Source organism: Coenobita brevimanus, chromosome 73 (genome assembly GCF_032717465.1).
Source record: "Coenobita brevimanus isolate Jiangsu-jjx chromosome 73, ASM3271746v2, whole genome shotgun sequence".
NCBI lineage: Eukaryota > Metazoa > Arthropoda > Malacostraca > Decapoda > Coenobitidae > Coenobita > Coenobita brevimanus.
The window spans coordinates 34,004,630-34,030,154 of NC_137026.1; the positions used below are offsets into that span (position 1 = coordinate 34,004,630).

The 25,525-nt window shown below is 39.0% G+C and overlaps 1 protein-coding gene across 1 annotated transcript in view; it reads left to right on the forward strand.

Annotated features, from left to right (window-relative positions):
* Nucleotides 1–25,269, forward strand: part of LOC145407439 (uncharacterized) — a 447,869-nt gene extending 422,600 nt beyond the window's left edge. The window contains exons 35-49 of the mRNA XM_080278366.1: nucleotides 2,493–2,662; nucleotides 4,114–4,257; nucleotides 5,718–5,834; nucleotides 6,707–6,850; nucleotides 7,426–7,647; nucleotides 10,398–10,560; nucleotides 11,875–12,040; nucleotides 12,654–12,817; nucleotides 13,166–13,356; nucleotides 14,001–14,104; nucleotides 16,796–16,937; nucleotides 17,423–17,622; nucleotides 19,275–19,427; nucleotides 20,439–20,562; nucleotides 22,655–25,269. Of these exons, the coding sequence (XP_080134492.1) occupies nucleotides 2,493–2,662; nucleotides 4,114–4,257; nucleotides 5,718–5,834; nucleotides 6,707–6,850; nucleotides 7,426–7,647; nucleotides 10,398–10,560; nucleotides 11,875–12,040; nucleotides 12,654–12,817; nucleotides 13,166–13,356; nucleotides 14,001–14,104; nucleotides 16,796–16,937; nucleotides 17,423–17,622; nucleotides 19,275–19,427; nucleotides 20,439–20,562; nucleotides 22,655–23,176 (2,726 nt within the window). The 3' untranslated portion in view covers nucleotides 23,177–25,269. The remainder of the gene's footprint in view (nucleotides 1–2,492; nucleotides 2,663–4,113; nucleotides 4,258–5,717; nucleotides 5,835–6,706; nucleotides 6,851–7,425; nucleotides 7,648–10,397; nucleotides 10,561–11,874; nucleotides 12,041–12,653; nucleotides 12,818–13,165; nucleotides 13,357–14,000; nucleotides 14,105–16,795; nucleotides 16,938–17,422; nucleotides 17,623–19,274; nucleotides 19,428–20,438; nucleotides 20,563–22,654) is intronic.
* The last annotated feature ends 256 nt before the right edge of the window (nucleotides 25,270–25,525 follow it).

The window sequence follows — 25,525 nt, forward strand, 5'->3', positions numbered from 1 at the left end:
AAACCAGATCTTGTCTACTTGTGATCGCAAGCAGTGTAGGAGTGTGTAAAACTGTTATTACAAAACATGGATACGTTCAGTGAAATTATTAATAATGCCAACCGTCTCACAGGTAATTTTTTTTCCTTTTGTACACAGGTGATTTTTCTTACCTAGAAGTTTTAGTAGTACTAACTTTTTATCTGAACGTTAGCTTATTTCCTGCAGTCTGTCATCCTCCTTTTGGGGAATAGGGAGAGAGCTAAGAGACGTTTCTATGAGCGGGCACGAGCAGTGGAGTTGCCCGACCATCGATTCGATCACGTGAAGGGTTCCCCCATCAGCACCAGTGAACAATAGTTACCCTAGTTAGTTAAAACTACTGCAATTTCTTGCGTGGAAAGCAAGAATAATACAGTGTAGGAAACATTATCGGGCTTAACCCCTTCCGTCTTTATATATATATACTACAACCAGACAGTTTTAGTCGTTTGGAAAGGACCATCGTATTGATGGGATGATAATGAAGGATATATCAACTCGTCCTTTCTTAAAATGAATCCTAAGTTAGAGAAGAATAAATTTAGAACACGTCACATCACTACGATGACGCGGTTTTCCACTCCTTTCAAGGTAGGCTTACCTTCAGTCATATTAGGCATCAGAAATTTCACTATCTGGAGGTGCTAGATACAGGCAGTTTTAATCCCCTCACTACCAGCTTAATAAAATCGTCTAGGAAGTAATAAGAACTCAGGCGTAGGCTAATCATACTTAAAGTGTTCATGGCGACTTCTCTAATCCCTTCATTACCATAAGCCCCTCCTAAGCTATATGAAAGTCATCTACACCATACAAAACCATCTAAGAGCAAAATCAAATAAATAAATAAAAGAAATAATGTGACGGTACGGAAGGCAGTAGAGATTAAAGTTTCAGACTTACCCCTTCTTCTGATAAGAGCAAAATCAAATAAATAAAAGAAATAGTGTTATGGTACGGAAGGCAGTATAGATTAAAGTTTCAGACTTACCCCTTCTTTACGATGACGTGTTTTTCTTTAATGGCTACCGAACTTATGATTCTCATAAAGCTAGGGAGACTAGCTGTAATGATGGGTTGACAGTTATGGACTAGCCTAGGTAACGTACAACAGATTTCATTATATTGTAGTACTGTACTTGCAACCTCAGGCTCATCCTTACACGAACCGTGTAATACAGGCTGAAGTTGCCCTTTTCCTGCAGTCTACCATCTCCTCCTTTTGGGGGATAGGGAGTTGAGGGAGGGTTGTAAAGTGAATACCATGCATATTATTGTATGAATTAACCAAAAACTTCAAAAGGTGAAAACTTTAATCTATTTTTTTTTTTTTTTTAACCTGGCATTGATTTATCTATCTATCTATCTATTGCCAGACGCCTCAATCCCGTTTGGGGTGGCCACAAACAAATCGCCTCCAAGTCGCCCTGTCCCCCGCCATTTCACTGCCCTGCTCCCAACTCACACCCCCCTCTCTCATATACCTCTCCACCCCATCCCTCCATCTCATCCTCGGCCTCCCCCTCCCTCTTCCCCCCTCCACCTCACTCACATACACTCTCTTCGTCAGTCTTTCGCCCTCCATCCTCTCCACATGGCCAAACCACCTCAGTGTGTTCCTCATAACGCTTCCTATCACATCCACATCCACACCACAACGCTCCTTTATATCCTCATTCGTCAGCCTGTCTCTCCACGTGACTCCACAGGCTCCTCTTAAATAACTCATTTCCACTGCTCTCACTCTTGACTTGTGTCCTTCCAACAATGTCCAAGCTTCACTTCCGTACGTTAGAGTTGGTATCACAATACTGTCATGTAGTAACTTTTTCACTTCCATGCTCACTTCCCTGTTTCTTATCACTGCTTTCAAGGAACCAGCAACCTTTCTTCCCTGCTGTACCCTTTCAAGCACTTCACACTCCAAACCTCCATGATTTAAATGCCTCATATTACATTTTTCCTTTGGTAATTAAGCATCTGTTGTACGGCATTCAGTTATTTTTTTAGTCTAAGGCTTGTATATATTGAATTGTAAATGCACACTCTACTGATTAAGACATACATCATTCTGTTTGTCTCTGATCAACTTCTAGCAGTCTGAAGGTTAATAATCTTTACCTTATGATCAGCAAGTAACGTCTCCAATTTTCTTCTAGGTGAGAAAACACCTTCAAAAGATTATTATTATTACTCTTATTATTATTATTTATATTTTTTTTCATAGCTTTTCCCCAGATACAGTATGTAGGTGACCCCACGAACACCCACTTGCCATCTCCACATATTTTTAGCCTTTTTTTCTTTGGAGATGCACTGCACATTGCTTTCAATAGATTGATATTGTCTTCACTCTTCATCAGATCCCCTAGTGACCTCACTGATCCTCCCTCTCTATCTACACACTCCTTTTTAATACTTGCTGTGTGCTTTCAAAAGATTACTAAGATTAATATGGTTTCTTCTGCCAGATCCCCTAGTGACCCCACCAAGCCCACCTCGTTTGATCGGGTGCCTTACCCCACTGGAAGTGGAGGAGGGAGCAGCAGCCAGGTTCACGGTAGCGGTTCACGGTTCACCACGACCTGAGCTCACATGGTACTGTGATGGACGCAAACTCACACCTACGCCAAGAGTCAAGGTATGGCTATGAATATCTTCAAGTCAGCAAATGTGAGGGCAAAATGCTGCTTTAAAACATGTTCAGTTAGACATCCTCCTAGTTCATGACTGAGGAGTTCTCAACACAAGAGCATTATTTCTGACCTGAACACTTTTTATTGATTAGCACTTTTAATTATATATTGTAGGCACAGTATTAAGTAATAAATCAAATGTTACTAATATTACTAATGCAATGGATTAAGTTTGGACTACCAATAATTATTTGGCTAAGTAGTTTAACTTGGTTGGACTGCGCCATGTTTTTGGCCAGATTCATTTCTCACAGATTTGCCTGTCCCCACTGAAACTTATAAGATTGTGTTAGAGTTTAGTGAAATAATACTCCAGGTGGTCTAATGGGGAGAACAGTGTGATCAGAATAACAGCTTTCTGTTGGTTCAGTCCCCAGGAGGTGACTGGCAATGTTATAATTAGATAAGACCGCCAAAGGAAGTATGTTGGTCTGCAGTAGCCAGACTTTAGGCCTCCACACCATGCAGTGTAACAAGGGATTAGCAGCTACCATTACCAATTCTTAGTACTGTAATTACCTGTGCTGTACATGGCAGCTACAACTAGGATGTATGCTCACAATGAACACCATTTCACAATAATTCATTCATTTGTGTATATTGTTCTACAGAGCAGGAATATACAGTAAAGGCTGTTATCAGTACATCATGTAGGATAATTTAGGTAGAGTAATTAGTGTAAAATCTGTTGTTAAATATCTGTCCATTTGGGCGATAACAGCTGTCATTAACACAGGGTGTCAACATATTAGTTTAGAGATGTTAAGGTGAGGTCTGTAGCCAAACATTTTTTTAAATTCTACTTTGGTGTATATGGTATAAGGGTTTTGGGATTCCCGACACGATAGATGGGAACAGTATACAGTACAGTATATCAGTAAAGAAAGGTATATACAGTATTGTACAGTGTTCAATGTGTGCTGTACCCTTCCTGTTCTAACATAAGTATGAAAAAAGAACCTAACAAAGTCAGTAAAATTGGTGCATAAAAGTGTTTCTAAAAGAATGAAAAGGCTTCATGTGCAGATATAAAAAGAGATCTTGGGTAGTTAACCAACAGGTGTAAATAATCACCACAGTTAACAAGCAGTAACTGACATATATAGGTATTTCAGTTACATTAACAGTTGCCTTGCCTATGAAGTACTGTAGGGTTAGGATATGATGATAATGTGGGCAATTATGTGGAGGAAGAGGATGATGAAAATGAGGAGGGAGGAGGATAATGATGCTGGTAGTGACAATATTGTTGATGGCAGTGATGATGGTAGGGAGGAAAAGGTTGCTGATGGTGATAGTAACAATGATGATTATGATGGTGGTGGTGATGGTGATTGTGACAGTGGCAACAGTATTGATTTCTAATGATGAAATTGACCCTTTTCCTCTCCCCCAGGTTGAGTGTGATGACGATGTTGGTGCGGGTGAGCCAGTAAGCCACATGCTCTCCATTATCCATGCTCTCTCCACTGACTCAGGCGTCATCTCAGTTGTTGCTACCAACAGTCTCGGCTCAGACACCACCTCCACCACTCTAAAGGTTGGGAGTACTCTATAGTTATTGGCTGTTATATAGGTGGCATAGTCTTCATAGCACCTCTTCATTTAGTGATTTGTTATGCATTTTTCACCTTAACATTCTCTTTAATGCTTTTAATACAGTACATAAAAAAAATTTCATCAGTAACATTCAAGAAGATATTGATATGTAATGTACAGAATAAATTGCTGAAGGAGAGATGTTATGAAATTTCCAGAACAACTTTGAATACATGCCGTTGATCGATTCCATTTTGATGAATAATTCTGTATTGGTTTATCTTGCTGACCTTTTCATGTTTCTTAAGAAATTGTTTAAAGTTTTATCTTTCCTTGTGAACTACTAAAATACTCTTGTCTGATGAATCACACAAGAGTTCTTCCTCACCTGATCTTTGTTTGATGAACTGTTCTGAATAATCAAAAAATATATTATTTCTAATGAACATTTCTCTAGTTTTTTTGTATCCGATGATATGCCAGTAATTACATATTTATTGAATTACAGTACTTTAAATATCTACTTTAAACTGTATGTAAAATACCATATTTGATTTATTTTACTTCAAATAATTGTCAGACAGACTGCTTTTTGTACCATATTTAAAGAGTTATATTTGAAGAATTATATGTAGGGAAGAGTAAAGTGATGGTCTTTGAGAGAGGTGAAGTCAGTGAATGTATAGCGAGGTTGGATGGTGAGGAATTGGAAAATGTGAGTACGTTTAAGTATTTGGGTAGTGTGATGAGTAAGGATGGAGGTTTGGAGGGTGAAGTGCTTGAAAGGGTACAGCAGGGAAGAAAGGTTGCTGGTTCCTTGAAAGCAGTGATAAGAAACAGGGAAGTGAGCATGGAAGTAAAAAAGTTACTACATGACAGTATTGTGATACCAACTCTAACGTACGGAAGTGAAGCTTGGACGTTGTTGGAAGGACACAAGTCAAGAGTGAGAGCAGTGGAAATGAGTTATTTAAGAGGAGCTTGTGGAGTCACGTGGAGAGACAGGCTGACGAATGAGGATATAAAGGAGCGTTGTGGTGTTGATGTGGATGTGATAGGAAGCGTTGTGAGGAACACACTGAGGTGGTTTGGCCATGTGGAGAGGATGGAGGGTGAAAGACTGACGAAGAGAGTGTATGTGAGTGAGGTGGAGGGTGGAAGAGGGAGGGGGAGACCGAGGATGAGATGGAGGGATGGGGTGGAGAGGTATATGAGAGAGGGGGGTGTGAGTTGGGAGCAGGGTAGTGAAATGGCGGGGGACAGGGCGACTTGGAGGCGATTTGTTTGTGGCCACCCCAAACGGGATTGAGGCGTCTGGCAATAGATAGATAGATAGATATTTTCTTCAGACAAACTGCACTGTATTTCCACATTTGTTTACTACACCACTTTAAGTGCTTGTCTGGTGAGGTGTTCTTCATAAGTTCACAGCCAAAACATTTCTAATTTGTCTGGCCACAGGTGAACCCATACACATCTGACCAGTCCAGCCCCACCAAGACAAACCAGGACACCACCTCAACCTCACTCCGCACCTCCAACTCACCACCACCCAGGATAAGGCCAGCACTAAAGGAGGTACAGTATGTGCAGTCCACACCCTATGATAAACGAAGATTGTGGTGCTTCTGTCACCCATTTAGCCTCTACAGCCATTGTATCCTACAGTCATAGGCCTGGTAGATCTGTGTTGAGACACAGTAGGTGTTGTGGCCCCAGGCACATCTGAACTTAAACCTGGTGGACTGCAGGCTGAAGACAGGAAAGAGCTGAGGTTCTTTATTTTCTAACATTGCAAACTACGCAGAGTCATCCTTAGGGTATGAGACCTTTTTAGTCTTCCTGTTCAAGAAAAAACAAGTTGAACTTTTTCTTGTGTTCTCCCTCCTCCTATTCACTTTGGACAGCATCTACCATTCTACGTATGTGATGTTTTTCCTCCACTTGGTCATTATTATTAATTTTTAACTCTTGCTGTATGTATTGCTGAGTATTCTGTAGTAAGAGCCTATGATATACATGACTAGAACAACTTCGATTATTGTAGTACATAAGATACCTGCTGAACTTTTGCAGTCACTGTTAACTCTTGTGATTTGTTTTGCTGGTTAATCCCAAGTATTTTTGGAGCACCTTTGTGTTTTAGTTTTTGTTTGTGCAACTTTTAAAAATTACAGGATGTGTGTAAGTTCATATTTATATAGAAAAGTTTCTCTTTGCATATTAAGTGTTATTTGTGCCTGTCTGTATGGTCTGTTTCACTGGGTAAAGAGTTTGATAGTTGTCTGAGTTCAGTGTTTATCATTCTTTGATTTAGGATCTAGCCTCATCACTTTTCATTGGTGGGAATTAGGGTTGGGATGATGATGGTGGTGTGATGTAATGTGATGCATATTGGTGTCTGTTTATAATAGACCATAATCTAATAGTGGTGTGTGTGCATTTATCAGGTGAGCACAGTGGGTGGGAGCACCAGTGTGGACTCTGCCTACAGTTCTGCCAGCTTGAGAGATGCCTCCAGTGCCTGCAGTAGCTCACTCTCCAACGTCAGTGAGCTTGAGTATGACACCACCTCTCCCAAAGACACCATAAGGGTATGTCTTGCATTCGTGGAGCACATACCGTAGCTTAGTAGTTTTCTTTTCCCCATCACAACTTAGCATGGTACCCACCATCTCTCTTTCTTTAAACCCTTTTGTTAGACAGGAATTGCTCTTGGCAAAATAAGTGCTGCAGAATGTTTGTTATACTGTGATGATTAATATAAGAAAAGGAAGTACTGGTGTTTGAAGTTGTCTGATAGTAGCAAAGTTAGTGTTAATAAGGTTTTCTTTATTGTAGGATTTGTTTGCAATATTTAGTCTGTTTAGCTGTTTAACATAGTAACTTCCTAAATATAACCATCTTTGCAGCTGAATTGGACATATAGAGTAAAATAAGCAAGTACCTTATTTATTTTATACCAGGTACAGTACAGTAGTTGATTACTTATAAAGTAATGATTGATTCACACATTGCTGTTGATCCTAATACAGAATATATTATAAAAGAGTATGGTCTGGAAATATTATCTGTTATATGCCTTTTTCCATAATAGGCCTATTACATTTTACTAGATCCATCCTTTAATGTGCATTAAATATTTCCACTTCATAATTAATGGTGACAGACGGATATTAAGAGGAGAACCATGGACACACAGGAGGAAACACTAGATGAGCAAGAGGAGACCAGAACCGAGGAGAAAGTGCCAGAGGAAGAGGAAGATGAGGAGTCTGGTGCTGAGATCCTACAGGGTCCTCTAGATGCGACAGTGGTGAAGGGACAGTCTGCCACATTCACAGCCACCTTCACTGGAAACCCACAGCCTGTTGTGTCCTGGCTCAAGAAGGTAAGATCAATCCACAATACTTCATGACAGTTTCAGCAGTGAGTGAATGTAGGTGTAACTAATTTAAATGAGCAGTCTGTTAATAGATATTCTTCAGTGTTTTCCTCTACCTAGTGCTGTTCAAGATGGCAAGATCGTCTGCAGTATGTTGTGACAGAATATGTTTGGAAGGGAGTGAGTGGAGCTGTGGTTTATTTCAGTGGGCAGTTTGTTGATAGATCACCTACTTTTAAGCGTCCTTTTACCAATTACTGTCCTAGTTAAGATCAAGCCATGATATCTCAGGTCAGAATAGGTTTAGCATTGAGTGAGTGAAGGTGTGGCTAATTTCACTGGGCATACAAGATATACTTTAATTCTCTACTTTTCCTCTTTCTGTCCTGGCTCAAGAAGGTAAGATCAGGCTGCAGTGTCTCACACCACAGAATAGATTTAGTGGTGATGTGTAGGTTGGAAGTGTGGCCCCTTTCACCAGGTACTCATTGATAGTTCTCTTACTCCTATGCTCTCCTTTTCTTAGGATGTTTCTTGATTCTGCCTACTTCGTTTCATAGTGAGAAAAAAGGTTATGATGATGGTGATTTTTTTTTCTTTTTTTTTCTTTTTTTTTTTTTTTTTTTTTTTAAATACAAAGATACCAATTTGCCAAGATAAAATCTCTTGAGGTAGATCTTTTCACATACCTATTTGAGAATATTGATAACCAGTACACAAATTGAAAAAAAAAAAATGAATTAACATTAATTTTGCTAAAAATTCACATACCTATATATTTTGATTAAGTTCTGTTGTACCTAATACAGTTCCTGAGGACATTGTATTTTCTGCTGATTGGAGGCAAGAGCAATTTTTAAGTTCATGGATATTCACAGTTCATAATACTGTAATACACTGTAGGATGACTTAAGCAAATTATATTGCTCCTTCTCACCCTGTTATTGGCTATAAAGATTCGCCCCTGCTAATTCAATAAGTACATAATACTGTATATTCTATCAATACAATGCAGTGTTGCACAAGAAAGCTATTATAATAACTGGAAATATCATAGTCTGAATCAGTTTGATACAGCTGATTTGTATCTTTGTATAATCTCTGTAATTTCTTGGTGTGAAAGACTCCTAAACACTCTCCAGCATCATCTGCAGATATACCCTGTACTTCATGACAGCCATTCATACTGCTTATACCCAGTAAAAATCAGATAACTTATGCTTTCTGTAATAATCATGTAACTTATGCTTTCAGCTACTGGATTCAGACATGGACACATACACAGGGAGTATGACTGAAGTGAGTTAGTAGGTCAATGCTAGAACAGTGCTAACACTAAAATTATCTATTATGAACGAGTATGCAGTCAGTGAACATGAACAGGCAGCATAACGTATTTGAGCTAACTCGTGCTTCCTAGGGTATGATGCATTTAGTAAGTTATTTAGTGTCATCTATTTTGTGGTTTAAAGAGGCTCTGTAACTTCTTCCTTAGCCATTCATTTCTGCATATGGCATTGAAATAGTCTGGTGTATAGTACTTATATCTTTAACTGCAATATGCTATATGCAAGTAACATGAAAGGGATTTACAGTTATTAATTATCAGTATGCAAAAATGAACTTGCTAGGAAGTAGTGCCAGAAAGACTCTAAAGACCACAATAGTATGGCTTATAGTCACATCCTGGGATTATTTGGTGGTGGGTAATTTGATCTGCATTGTCCATTTTTTAAATATATCTCACACCTTACATTGTAGATTTTTTAAACATATCTCACACCTTTAGGATTATCAAGGCTTGTACACTGCAGATTACATTATTGCATAATATATAGTAATTAGTATTTGCCATAATAGTGTGCAGAATATAGATAGGAACCATATGTACAGCAGAGAAATGTGCATCAGAACTTCATTTTTTTTTTTTTTTTTCATTGCCAGACGCCATGTATCCCAAACGGGGTGGCCAAGGGCTTAGAGTTAATTGTTTTACAGGGAGGGGTACTAATCCTCCACTTAATGCCAGTTTAAAAAAAGCGGTCTTGATGAACTTTGCAGAAAATATGCTAATTTTAGTTTTTATTGGTATGGTAAATTCCAAAGGCTTTAAGTGAATGGTTGCCCAGCTCATTTTGCAGGATCCTTTTTATTTTTTTTTTTTTTTTTTTTTTTTTTTTTCACTCAAGGTATAATATAGTAATGGGATATATACTCCATGATGATGATGTTGATAGTGTAAAGAAGCTGTGGTCATAAACATTATAGTTATAAAACATAGTTTTTCTGACACTCAGGCACCCTTTTCCAAATATAATGATATTTATTAGTAAATATTTCATTCTTCATTCCCTCAAAAACAGGTGATCCTAATGATAGTTGTGCTTTTTTTGACACGGGGGTGAGTCATTGAAAGGATGAGCAGTACCTGGTGATGATGATGATGATAAATTTTGATCATTAATTAGGCCTGTGAGGTGGAGCCAGGATTCTTGGGGCTGAAATGGTATGAGGCCCATTTCACTGGGTCATACTTCACTCCATCTTTAGAAGGGAAGAATGATGTGGTAGATTTAATGTTGATACCAGTAGTATATCATGGGATACATAATGGACATAGATTCACAGAAAAGTTTATGGTTGAATCCTTGTTTTAAGACTTGGGTTAGGATAATGATTGTCTTGTGATTAGTATGACAGGTTTAAAGTTTATTAATGTCGTAGTACAAGGGTAACTATTTTGCATATTAACACAGGAGCAAGCCATCGAGGAGGGTGGTCGGTACCTGGTGAAGACTGAGCATGGTCGCACTAGTCTGACCATTCAGGATGTGGTGCAGGAGGACTGTGACAAGTACACCATCTTGGTCAGGAATCCAGTTGCCGCACATGCTGCCTTTGCTTCACTTGCTGTTGGAAGTGAGTGAATTGTCATGTAATATAAATTTAAGCAGAATTATTTGGAGAGTGTATGTGAGTGATGAGGGGTTGGGAGGCAGATGGAAGTAAGGCAGAGGGATTGGGTAGAGTGGCACAGCATATGAACCGATAATGAGTGAGTTGAAAGAGCAGCCTTATATTGGAGGACGCAATGACATAGAGGTCATTTATGGCCACCCCTTCTGAGATAAAATTATCTGGTTGTAGGTAGATTGATTATGCAGAACTGTGTGTGTCAGAAATCTCTGAATCCCTTCAGACGTGGGTTATCCAAAGCTGAATAATTTTTATGACCTGTGGATACATGATGAATTCATTTGTCAAAGACGTCCAAGTTTAGAGGCTGCAAGAGGATTGCTTCGTGTAGGTGTGTCAACTAGTGCCCACATTAACATAAATGCAACTTTATGGCATGAGAGCAAGAAGTCAGATGTAATAGTATTGAAGATGGGACAGTTGAAAAATGTGTACAGAGTGAGTAGACTATCTAGTATAAGAAACAGTTGATTAATGGAAGATATGGATTATGGAAGTTTGTTGATGATAGGATATGAGAAAGTGAGTCTTTAGATGCTGTCATATAGAGAGAATTATTGTATGACGTGAAATAAATATATACAAATGAGGCTGAAGGTGAGAGGAGCTGTAATAGGCCAGGAAGTTGGATGGATATGGTAAATGGCTGTTTAAGAAAGTGAGGTACGGAGGTTGAGGAGACTAGGGGATTGATAAAGGATGTATATACAGTATGTAAAAGCATGTGGCAGGGGTTTTGGGCATTCATATTTTAACCAATGGAATACTTAACTGGCAGGTGTTTCTGAAGCCCAACTATAATGAATGCACAGATGGGTTATGCTTGTGAGGTGGAGCCAGGATTCGAGGAAAGTGAATGATGTATTAATGTGTAATTCGGCATTTGCCAACTCTTCTCCCACTTTCATGCTTTTTTCATTGTTTCTGGATCCTGCCTCTCACCATCTTTAGGTGGGCAAAAAGGATCAGGTTGTTGATTATGGTGGTGGTGATGCTGATTAAGATTTTCAGTGTTAACATAAATTCATCAGGAAGTTCATCATTTGTACAGCATGAACTTTGCTGTAAACTTTTGCAGCTGATACCTGTTAATCAGGATTATAAAACAATAAGTGAGATTATCATAATCAATTTACATATGATATACATCTCCTGGCAGATCCAAATTTTTGTTTTTTGATGCTGCTGTCTCATTAGGGGTGGCTCTGACAAAATATCTGTTCTAATTCTGCACTTATCTTCCCCTCCCCATCCCAGGTGCTCCTGAGCCCCCTGCCAACAAGCCCAATCACAGTGAAGTGACAGCAGACTCAGTGACACTGTCTTGGTATGGCCCCACCTACGATGGTGGGTCTGTGGTCACTGGGTACACTGTGGAGATGAAGAAGTCTGGCACAGAGGAGTGGGTCACCCTCATAAATGGGTTAGTGTTTTTCATACAGTACTCTCTACACATCTTAACTTGTCCAGAAATTGCCATCTCTCCACATGGAATGCTAAGCTGCAGTAAGAGATAAACACTAGAATATGGTGCTAGTTATGAAGCAGTTCTGTGAAAAGGATATAGAGTTGAAGTATTGTTTTATTGTCGTTGAACTGTGGGAAATAAGCCGCAAAAGCATGAGTATCAGCCAAGTTAGATAATGAACCATAGTAATGATGAGCCAGATCATGCTACAACACTCTTGCTTCAGCACACAACAAGCACAGCATAGCACAACACAGTGCACTTTCACTACACTGTCCTAAGTTTCCATCTTAAAAGTGATAAATATGTAACTAATTATCAAGCTTCTAGCCACACCAGAGCTCACCACAGTACACCAGAGCAAACCACAGCACATCATATTAGATTGAATGACGGATGAATGGATTGCACATATACATGATGATAATGGTGGTCTGTCCATCTACCTATAGCCAGACACCTTAATCCTGTAAGGGGTGGCTGTTTGTCCTTAAGTTAGTTGTTTTATGGGGAGGGGCATTAACCTTTTGCCAAATGGTGGTGATGATTATAATTACTTTTGCTTCAGTTGCCACTCCACGTCATACATTGCACGGGGTCTGGAAAAGAATTGCCAGTATGAGTTCAGAGTTCGAGCACAAAACATTCATGGACTCTCAGAACCTTCCAAACCCTCCACCCCAGTCACTACCGCCGACCCTGTGGATAAGCAGGAAGAATCAGAGCCAGAAGGTAAGCACTTTTTGTAGTTTAATTTCTCTTTGTAAGGTGGTTTTTAGTACTAGTAGTAGTAGGAGCAGTACATGTAGTTGTAGTATTGACACTCAGTACAGTATTGTAAGATTGAACTGACCAACTTATAGTACTGCACTGGTAAGGTTGACCAGGCAACTATCCGTATGTCCATTTTTTATACACCCTTTCTCATGTCTAATTCCTTCTTTGAGATTTTTTACTTATGTAACCTTCTGTTAGTAGCAGGGAAAATAGAGACTGTTATAGTGAAGATATTAACTTCCTTTGTGAATATGTTGTATGAGAGACTTTAATACGTTCTTTTTGTGATTCACTCCCTTGCAGATCACGAAACCGCCTTTGCGCCCCTCAAAGTGGAGGTAGAATCAGGGGAGGAGTTTGACCGTCAATACAGCCTGCATGAAGAAGTGGGCAAGGGACGGTTTGGTATTGTCTACAGGGTCACCGAGAAAAACACTGGCACCAAAAGAGCAGCCAAAATTATTAAGTGCATAAAAGCCAAGGAGAAGGAGAAGGTAAGCCCTGTTTTAGCTGATACAGGGTGGTTGAGGCAGGAAAATCAACCACGAGCTAAATAGGGTCTTGCCCAAGCTGAGACTCACATAGTTACTATCTTATTACATACACATCTGATATTGTTATTTTCCTCTGAGTTTCCAGGACTTACAAGGAGGTAATTAGCTGGTTTTGATACTTGGTTTAGCATTCAACTCATGAACAACATAAGCTGTACCATAACCAACCTCAGTACTGTGTGGGAATTCCTTTAAGAATCATGGCATTATTTTAATAGGTTGATTGACTGACTTGTTTATATCTTCTAACTTCTTGGTTCATTAAATTGTTGAGTGTTAGCCTAAATGAGATAGATGAGCTGCCAAAAGCATTAAATGTATCAGACCCAAGGAGAAGGGTGATTCTGATTATGTTAGACTGTTAAAAGCTATCTTTTGATTGCCAGGTGCATGAACTCATCATCCTATGTTAGCCCTACCTTACCATCATTAAGTTGAAAAATGAGGTCAGGTTGATGATGATGATGATTGATTGAGTGATTGGATGATAGATAGGTAAATAGATTACTTTAGTCATATTATTGATGTCATAGTAAAGGAGTTAACAGTTTGAGTGAGTACTATTACATTTCCTCATCCAACAGGTGCGTGAAGAAATTGATATCATGAACGCCCTGCGACATCCAAAGTTACTGCAGCTTGGAGCAGCATTTGAACGGGCACGCGAGTTCGTAATGGTTATGGAATTGTAAGTGGCTTAAGTAGTTCTTTCTGTTTGTAGCCAAATGCTTTAATTCCATAGTAGGTGGCTATAAACAAATTGCCTCATGTCATCCCTGTCCTCTGCCGTCAGACTCCCCTCCCTCCAACTCACACTACCCTCATGATACCTCTCTGCCCCATCCTTCCACCTCATCTTTGATGTCCATAAAACCATTTTTTTTTTTTTTTTTTTTTTTTTTTTTAGTTAAACTGATTCAACTTACGAAGTTCCTTTCATATTGAAGTGGTATATAACAGCCATGGCAATTTCTTCCCCACAAATTTATCTTAAGCTGAATAAAATTGTCTGCTGGAGTATATAATCTTAAAAAAAAAAAAAAAAAAAAAAAAAAAAAAAAAAAATGTCATAGCGAAATGATTAACCCATTTACATTTGAAATCTAGAATTTCAACCACTGCATGCACTATGAAGTGAATCACGTAACAAAATACCTTCCAGAGTTAAACAGTGATGCAAATCATAAAAAAAAATGCATTTGGACATAACTGTCAAAACATTAACCTCCTGAATTTGCATTTCCACACAATTTGTGTCACAGAACCTGAGAAAATGAATTTTGAGTGAAAGAAGTTGCTGAGCTGCCAGTCAGACCTTCCCCTCAGCCAGGAGAGCATTGTGCACAGAATAGCTCACCTGGAAACTTCTGGCTGAGCACAAGAGATTGGGTGTGCTAAGCCGACTCCGCACTTTCTTCACCCCTGCACAATTGTTGACTCTATACAGGGGTTTTATCCGCCCCTGTGTGGAGTACAACTCTCATGTGTGGGGAGGCTCCCCACATAAAGCTCTTCTCAATAGGGTGGAGGCAAAGGCTTTTCGTCTCATTAACTCTCCTCCTCTTACTGACTCACTTCAACCTCTGTCTCTTCGCCGCACTGTTGCATCTTTATCTCTTTTCTATCGCTACTTTAATGGTCACTGCTCCTCTGAACTGTCTGCTTGCATTCCTCCACCTCTACGACGGGCGCGAAGCACCCGTCTGGCAGCAAACTCTCATCCTTTTCCTGTCCAACTCTCTAATGCAAGAGTTAACCGTTACTCCCAGTCTTTCATTTATGCAACAGGTCAGCTCTGGAACTGTCTCCCTCTGTCTGTATTTCCTGCTGCCTATGATCTCCAGTCTTTCAAACGCAGTGTGTCCAGGCATCTCAAAATGATCGGATCTTGAATTTGGCTCTATATTGTATTTTGTTTTTCTCTTGGAGGGAACTGTTACTGCGGGCTCATGGCCTTTGGTTCCTTCTTCCTCACATAAAAAAAAAAAAAAAAGAATGGATTAATAATATAATTTGGATATTATGAAGTTAGTATGTTGACAGAGGAGAAAGAATACTAACAGCAAAAGATCTAAGTGGATAACATTACTTGTATATGGAAGGAGAAAATGGAACAGCATGTTGGTGAGAGATATGGTAGAGGAAGATAGGTAGGAAGTTTGTTGTGGTTATTAACTTTTTTTTTTTTTTTTTTTTTTTTTTTTTTATAGCTAAAGACCAAGAGAATAACTAACTTAAATGTGTATGATGGACTTACTTTATCTGACAGGTGTATTGTACTTGAAATTCTTCTTTAAAAAATATCACATGTATAAATGATTAGACTTGAGATGGAGCCAGAGTTCTGGGGTCTCAGTAGATGTATGAATGATTGTCTGGCCCCATTTCACTAGGCAGGCGGTTGATAGTTCTCCAGCTTTCTTACTTTTCCTTTCCTTTTTTCTTGATCCTACCTCACCCCATCTTTTGGTGGGGGGTGAGGAGTCAGGATGATAGTACATAAGTGTGAAGGAAAAGGATTAGGAATTACAAAGAGGTGTGTAAGGACAAAGTAGCATGTAAATGGTGTTGTTATGGCCATTCCCTGCTGAGGGGTTCCCTAGAGGGAATACACTCAAACCTTGTTTTAAGGGACCTCCATTTAAGGGATTTAGAATTTATGGGACTCCATATTCTACGTGACAGACGGACAAGACCATTCAAAAATGATATGTAATGTCTAGATTATACACATCAATTCGTTTCTTTATACAGTACTTGTAAAATAATATTCATAATCATAGAAATAAGTAAGATAAGTGAAACAGTCAATGCTTTTCATAATAAGATTGTCTTTATATGTGCTAAAACAGTGGACATTTTCAAGTAAGTGACATTTTCAAGGAAGGGATAAGTTGATTCCCTGTTTAGTCCCTTAAATCGAGGTTTGAGTGTACTGCATTTTGGTGTTGGTGATGATTTATGTAAATTTGATAGTGTATGATTTAATTACTAGTAATGGAGAGAGAATACTACCAGTGTATTCTATGTTGTCATAAAAGATAACTGAACTAAGCAGGAGTGTACCATAAACTGTTACTGCTCTTCTTTCCGTTGATACAGGGACATATCAACCCAGACCCCCCAGCACTTGCATTGCTTGCAGGCTCATACCTCCTTCATCATAGGATTTAACCATATGTTAGTAGTTAAATCCTAAGTCTGGAGGGGATTGCCAGGAAAAAGAACCATGCACCCTGTACTCCACCATCCAACTGTCCTACCTTCAGCTCAAATTACTGTCATATCTGTCCACCCCTCATCCTAAGTGTCCCACTCGCTCACTCTCTCCCATCATTCATAAACAACTTGTTCCTAATACATGTACTTTATCCCACAGCATCTCTGGTGGTGAACTGTTTGAGCGTGTAGTGGCTGACGACTTTGCCTTGACTGAGCGTGACTGTATTCTCTTTGTGAGACAGATCTGTGAGGGTGTTGATTATATGCACAAGAACCACATTGTTCACCTCGATCTAAAGGTAAGCTCAGCAGTGAATAATCATACTTTTCTTTATCAACCTCTTTAACCTGGTGCTGGAAAGAGAGTTCTTCACATGGTGACAGCAGTATAACCAGAAGTTTCACTGCCAAATAATACAAACATCCCTCTTTTCCCTTGTTGCTCTAATGAGGATGATGGACTGCTGGAGAAGGGCATCTTCAGCCTGCAGTCTACCAGGTTTAGTATCAGATGAGCCTGGAACCACAACAACAACCCATGTACTCCAAGCACATCTTTATTACTGTAGTTTATTTTTGCTACAACAAGATGATTTTAGTCAACTTAGGAGAGGGGGTTTGAATAAATGATACTCTGGTGTTGATGTTGATACTTATCCCATTGAATGCCTTCTTCTTGTGTTTTTCTGAATCCAATGTAAACCACGGCTTTTAGTGGGAGAATATGTTGGGATGGTGCTGGTGTTGGTGGATTCACTATTTTCCTTTGATTTCCCCAACACAGCCAGAAAACATCTTGTGTGTGCGTCGGACATCCCACCAAATCAAACTCATTGATTTTGGTTTGGCGCGACGCTTCAACCCTGATGATCCTTGCCGCGTCCTCTTTGGCACCCCAGAGTTCATCGCCCCAGAGATCATCAACTACGAGCCTATAGGGTTTGCCTCGGACATGTGGTCGGTTGGGGTCATTTGCTATGTGCTGTGAGTATATTGTTAATATTCTCCCACGGTGATGTCAGTTAAGTAAATCCTCAGTTTAGTGGACAACAATTCAGCAGATTTTGGATTTAGTGGACAAGATTAGATAGGTTTAATTAAATATTGGTCTACACGGTAAATGGTGTCAAATAGCGACAGCAGGACCACAGTGTTCATCTCTCTCTATTGTCAAAATTGGGTCTAGGTTCTCTCCTTCCAGGAGATCCCAAGGTTTTTTCTCTTCAGAAATCACTCATGGTATTATTAAAATAATCTTTTTAAATTTTTCTTGTTGTACCTTAGTAACAGGGATTTTTTTTTCCCATCTTGGACAGATGGGGAAAAAAAATTCCTTTTCTGCCCAACTCTCTGATGCAAGAGTTGACTGTTAGTCTCGGTCCATCATTTATGCAACAGGTCAACTAAGGAACTGTCTCCCTCTGTCTGTATTTCCTACTTCCTATGATCTCCAGTCTTTCAAACGCAGTGTGTCCAGGCATCTCAAACTGAACAGATATTGAATTTGGCTCACTTTTGTATTGTTTTTGTTTTTTTTCTTGGAAGGAATTGTGTGCGGGCTACTAGCCATTTGTTCCTTACTCGCATTAAAAAAAAAAAAGAAAACTTGAAAATTCCATACAACACCATTTTGTTTGCATTTATGGTCACATGCATATGTGGATTTATGCACATTTAGACTGATGACAATGATGATGATGATGATGATGATTATTATTATTATTATTATTCAGTAATCCTCATAATTACTACACATGCAAGTTGTGGTGGCAAAACCAGAATCCATAGATGAGATTAGCACATGTACAGTCACATGCAAGTACAGAGTTGCTCAATCAAGCATAGGTGCTCACTTGGCTAATGGACCTAATGGCCAAGACATGACTGTAGGAAGATCATGTCTGTTGAGGCATTATAACTGGAGACAAGACCTTCTCGGCTTTCTGAGATTATTCCTCTTACCAGGCTTTCTGATGTCCCTATGATGTTGAAAGTGACTTGAAGCATTTTCCTCAAGGGTGCCTTCAAATTCATTTATTGAATTATTATTAGTGGTAGGTGGGGGGGCTCACCATCCGCTCACTCAATGTAGTGCTGCTGTCGGGTGTCTGCCCTTTCCTCTCCTCCATCCTTCTTTCCTTCCATCCTCTTCTGTCTTTCTTTCCGTCATTCTTTCCTTCAATGGGTGACTTTACACTCCCTCTTCTGTCTTTCTTTCCTTCATTCTTTCCTCTTCCTTCTGCCTGTAGGTGACTCTACACTCAGTGACAAGCCAAATGGTTTCCTGTACACCAGGAAACCATTTACTATACTGGGTGGTAACCATATAACCAAATTTTGGCACCTGATTGTTTAGTGGGTAATTATCGCGCTCCAATCGGATTGAGCCAGTGAAGGTTTATATCCAAGGGGTGGTTGGGGTTGATTGCTCATGTATTGCCAGTCAGGGATGAGTGAGGCTGGTCACTCCCATCTTAAATGTCAGGACCAACTGCCTAGCCCCGGGCTTCTACGCTCCTCATGGGGTAATGTAGGATTGGATGATGGATGGATGGATGAATTATTATTAATTTACTAATTGTATGTTTCCTTGCAAAATGTGTCTTTTCTGTATTAACATAATTAAATTTTTGCAGGTTGTCAGGCCTGTCTCCTTTCATGGGTGACAATGATGCAGAAACCTTTGCCAACATCACATGTGCTGAGTTCGACTTTGATGATGATGCATTTACCGCAATTTCAGACGATGCCAAAGATTTTATCATGTCTCTACTCATTAAGAAAAAAGAGTAAGTGTGCATTGCATTTGGGAAGTGAAAGACCAATACAGTGTACTCTATTAAGCCTAAGCTCCCTAGCACCTCTTCTCAATACTGTAAGTTCATTAAGACTTTGTGTGAGATTTACTGGGTGTGAGGTACTGTGCCTGAATGTGGACAAATACTGTTTATTCTTTTAAGCTTAGACTCCCAAGCATCTCTTCCTAATGTTTGTTCCCAAATTCCTTCAGCACCAGAATGCCATCTTCACCTTAGTCTTGCTGTCTCATGACAGTTTTATTAGGTGTATTTTGAACTTTTTATACTGGAGGAGTTAAATACAGCTTTGATTTACCTTTACTAGATGGATCTCCTTAGCCAGACAAAATCAACAAAAGGATGGAAATTGGGCCAAGTTAAGGTAAAAGAAGTACAAAGGAAAGCAGACAGCAACTTATCTAATGATCCTTTCAAGGCTGTTTATTACAGAGGAAACTGTGACCGTGACATCTGATTCTAGGGGGTGTAGGTAAGGATAGCAAAGAACTTTAGGTGGATAGATAAGTTGAAAGAGTATATGGAGGGGGGTGGATCGAAGAGGAAAGGATGAAAAGAGAACCATGATCATGACAGGAAACGTGTTATAATTTGAAGAATCTTTAGTGTATGGTTGTTTAAGCATGGGAAGTGAAAGGATGGACAGTCCTCTTTAACCCCTTCAGACCAAGGACATCATTTACACTTTAATCTTGATACTACCAGACTGTTCTGCTCAGTTTAGGAGCCCCTGCAGCAATAGTGATAATATCTAATAAGTTTTAAAGGAAGTCATTCTTTGGCAGTTTACTACAAGGGGGTCTTCCAGAAAGTAAAGTTATTGCATCAGAAAAACCAAACTATTTAAAGGGTCAGTGAAGGATGTCTATAACCCTTTCACCACCAGAGGTCTCTTTTAAGGTGAATAAAATGGACTGACAGCAGCAAGAATGTACAAGTAGATTATTGTATACAGGTAGTTAACCTAATCTTGTTCACTCACAGGAAACGACTAACAGCTAGTCAGTGCTTCAACCATGCCTGGCTGGCTCAGACTGAGGCAGATATGAACAAGGTCGTCTTGTCCACAGATAAACTGAAGAAGTTTATCATCAGGCGAAAGTGGCAGGTCAGTAGTATTTATATTGCATGATTACTCAGATACAGCTTAACATAGGAAAATTATTATGTATGTGGGTATAATTCTTCAGCAATCTAATGTAAGTGTTTTTATGTAGTTAGTGGTGTGAAGTTTCTTGTTGATCAGATTAAACCCTCACAAGAGTGGAATAACTTACCTGAAATTTGTGTACAGTCAGTCCTTATCATAAGTTGGGGATGTGTTGCAAAATGTCACAGCTTTTTCCCATATGGCTAGTCTTGAAAACTGGGAGAAACAGTTAGATCAGCAGTGTACAGTATGTAGCAGGGGAACATTATAGACAATTTTTTTCATTTGCTGTGAACTTATTGCGCAGGTGAAACATAAAGAATTGACAAAGTGAGGACTTACTGTACTCTGTGCTCATAGACCATGTTTTATATGCTACTGTTTGCATATTATATAATTTATTTGTCATGTATCAGGTTAACCCATATGTGGAGTGATTAACATTAGAGCTGTTCCATTATAACAGTGTTAGAAGTGTGCATTTTTTCACTGAGTTCATATCTCCCTCATTTTGTAACATAAACCCCTTCACAACTGTTGATTAACCTTAACTGAATGGATTAGATATAGCCTTCAGTAGCTGCTACTAGGAGGCTCTGCTAAACTGAAGGACTGAAAAAAATGGTATGGCAGTGACAAGAGTAAACAGTTAACCAGTTATTGAAGGGGATAGATAATCAGTATGATGTCTTTCTGAAGTTTATTCTTGCTGTCAGCAGACTGTTTCCAGCTCCCTAGCACAGGTCTCTCTCATTTAATGATGGGGTTCTGTTACCCAAAATCACTACATTAAGCAATTTAACATTAGCCAAAGATGTTACAACTTAGGCTCAATCGGGATGTTGCCAAAATTCCCCCAGTTAGCCTTTTGGTTACTCACTTATAAGTACAACACGTTCATAACCATCTAAAGCACCATAATCTGCACGAAAAACCTTTATTGTAATATGAGGAAAGACACCAGACAATACACTTCAGATAATGGGTTGATAAATACAGTCCAAGTCAAACACTACACTAATTTACAGTATTGCCATATATTATGCACACTTTACGTGCTTATGTTCAATTTACAGCTCATAAGATATTAATCACACTACGGAAAAGTGGCTCTTCTACACCAAAAATTGTGAGTGAAAATCTCAGCGATATGCAATAATATTTTTCCAAAGAATGAGCCAAATATCCAGCTCTTTAATGTCCTCATATAATCTAAATTTCATCCTTTTCTGTAGTAGCAAGGATGATCATCCTAATGGTGTATTTTAAGACTAGTTATAAGATTGTTATCCTGAGATAATTTCTTCAGCCTTACCAAACATTCCACAATCCAGATTAGTCAGCATAAATCACTTCTTTTGCATGTTCACCCTATATGATAATGTTGGGAAGTGAGAGCATGAAGTCCTGGTAGGGTTGTAAGTCATGACTCATCACGCATTGAATCATTAATGTACAGGTATATGTCAGTGATGTGCAACACACCAATACCAGGCTGTGGGGAAGTTTTTGGAAAAATTGAGAGGACAGTACTTCTTGACACACAATGACTGTATTAATGTATAGGCTGAATGTGCAAAATGTTATTTATGCCAATTTTTCTGTATTTTTAATGCTTGTGGAGGCAGAAGAAATTATTTCAAGACAAATGTGTTTAAAACCACACAGAAATAAAAATATATACTGTACATTTAGGGTGCATCATATCTCTTTACAGAAAGGTAGGATGAATACTGAAATTGAGTACTTTGACTCAGTCTTGGGGTTTTCAACAAGTGTTGAAGCAGAAGATATTGCAGATGTCTGAGATACTGCATGTACACATTTGACATGGAAAGGCAACTTTTCTACACTATCATGAAATGAAAACTGAAAAGAGGAAAATCATTCAGTCCTACTGCAGAGGGTAACAGTACTGAAAGCAACATCTAACTCCTCTAGTTCAAAGAAAAATAAAATGTAAGACAGCCTGGCACTGAAGGGGTTGAGAACCTAGAGTGTTGGCTTTATTGTAACAGCATGCTGCATTTTTTTCTCTTATATTTTTTAGAAAACTGGAAATGCCATCCGTGCCCTGGGACGAATGGCCAACCTGACGAACCGGCGCAGTTCCCAGCCTTCTTCACCCACCCGGCTCTCACCCCTTCCGGAGCACCCTCCACACACACCAAACTCCCCCTCCTCCCCCTCTCCTGCATCCCCTCCAGTCACCCACTCAAGGACAAAGGGCTGTGCTCCTGTTACCCGTCCTTCTGCCAGTATAGTCAGCGAAAGAAGTGATTCTGGTATTAGTGAGTGTTCATTTAACATTGAGGATAACAACCAGAATTCACCGCACAGTAATCAGTTTGGTATGACTAATGGTCGTACTGTTTCAGGACGCAATGTTTTCAAAAGTGGTAAGACACCTCCATTAGACTGGCAGTCCTCAGTCGACTCAGCTGTTTGTGAAGAAGACTACATCAGCAAGAGCAGCTATGGGTCAGCACCTCGCAAAATATCCAGCGATGCACTTATCCATGCCAAGACAGCTGTAGCCGACACCCTCATGAATGCCCACTCCCGAATATGATTTACCCAATGTTAGAGACTCGTAATATATTGATGAGTTGCAGTACAGTGTAATTCAGCTATTTTATTATATGCTTTCATACTCATATAACCTGTTCTTTTGAATTATGAACCATCCACAGTGAAATTAGAAAGCAGAGAAAATAGTTCACAGGCTTTGGAAAAAAAAAATTAGTCTGCAGTCATGGTTCTGAGGTGGTTGGGTATTGAGTCACCCACTCTGTCCATGTTCTTGAAAATGACATAAACTGTTCTCAAGACAGGGTCATGAATATTCGACTAGATGGGTCAGCCGAAATCGACCTCTGTACTGTCTCTTAGGGAGATAAGTAAACGAGGAAATTGTACAGATGTATCCCCACAGTCGACCAGCCATAAGTTCCTGTAAAGGTGGCTGATGATATTGTTCGTATTTAATGTTGTAAATGAACAAGCAAGTCAGTGGAAGAAGCTAAAGTGTGTTGAGTTTACAGAGTGACAGTTAGGTTTGCAAGAGCGTGCCTGATTATTTTTGCTTTTGTCAAACCTCTCTGCCACGAGAGTTTGTTTACCTTTGCAAAAAAAAAAAAATTCCCCTGTGAATTTGCCATTAGTTATTTGTGTGTGTTCCATTAATGCCACTTCATAGTTTTCAGTGCAGTGCAAAAAGTTTAAATATATATATATATAAATCTGAAACTCAGCTGATCAATCTAGTTGGTTTGCCTGATATCATTCCACATTTCTCACTTCATTTCGATAGAAGTGTTTTTCTGCGGATACCTTGCCTTATGTGTTTGTTCTGAAATTATTTATGTATCTATGTAAAGTTTGAATTTTGTTCTCTGTTCACCCTCTCTTTGTGTTCAGTTTTCATTATCAGTCATGTATTGGCCCCATTGATCTGATGACATGTTTTATTCCATTCTTGCTATTCCCAGGCACTTTTATTCAGATTTGGGGTAACTTTTCAAACTGAAGGGGTTAGTTGTAGCCTTCATGAACCCCTTCTGTATAAGAGACCTTTTTCAAGCTGAATTAAGCCATCTGGTTACAGTAATAACATAATTTAAGATATGCCATCAGATTTAAGGGGCTGAAAATGAATTACATTGTACAATTATCAACAAAACTGAGTAGAACTGTATATTAAATGAACTCTGCAATTCTGTGGCCTTACAAAATTATCCCTTCAATCAGACTGGTGTATTTTTAATTTTAATCTTGCTACCTCGACGATTTTATTCAGTTTACTAGACTTTTTTTTTTAGTATAGGATTAAGAAAAGGCTTTCATTCTTTGCCATAGTTGAATAAAATAACCTGGTCTTAGCAAGAATAAAGTTAAAAATAGGTCAGTGGATTAAAAAAGGGTTAAGGGTCGTATTTCTCTGGCTGTAGTAAACTTTGTAGCACCGTTTCCTTACTACTTTATTTTTACATTTGGCGTGTCATTTTTTGCTAATTTGTGCCAACTACGTTGATATCAATCGTATGACTTCACATAGCTCCCTATTGAATTTATTCATGTTGCTAGCTGATAATTTTATTCAGCTTGGAAAAGGCTTCATGTATTGAAGGGGATTAAGGTAATATCTTACCACTCCAGTTTGAAGAGCCCATCCTGAGCTGAATAAATTTGTCAGGAAATGGCAAGAATATAGTTAAAAATTCTGTCCAGAGCTCAGTAGATTTAAGACAAAAAGCACTGATGAGAATATTTAGATGAAACGAACAACATAAATTGCTAAGGAGGTGTTATGAAATTACTTAAGTCAGTAAGGATGCAGCCCCAAGTTCATAAGCTAAATTTAGCCTCTGAAAACAAGAATTTCAGTATTATCTGGATGACTTTGCATTCAGTCAGAAGGAAAGAAGATAAAGGCTGGAAACTAAAATGCCATTGATCACTATAGTTTTTCTAGCTTGCAAATCTATTCACAAAACATATTTGAAATACGATGCCAAAAGAAAGTAGATTATGTAAGAATCCTTTATTTGATCGTAGATAGAGCATGAAAAATTATATATTTGTGTAGCTAAGGAATTGTGATATTGTAGATAATCACCCAAGTATATGCATGATATTGTTGTTAAGACTAAAAGATTTATCCAATTTGGTATTTTATTTTCTGTACAATAGTCTACCAGGTTCTTGCAGGCAGAGTATTCCAAGACCCCCTGTAGGGGAAGTAGAAGGAAAAACACTGCCTCATTAGGGATGGAGAGCAGGAGCTACTAAATGCGAGTTGGGGAACCCCCCCATTTGAGAGAAGGAGGGTAACTCCAAAAGAGGCATGAGTGATATGGGATGGGGATCCAACCAAAGGAATTGAAGATGGTTGTGGGGGGGTGGTACATCCAATGAGAGG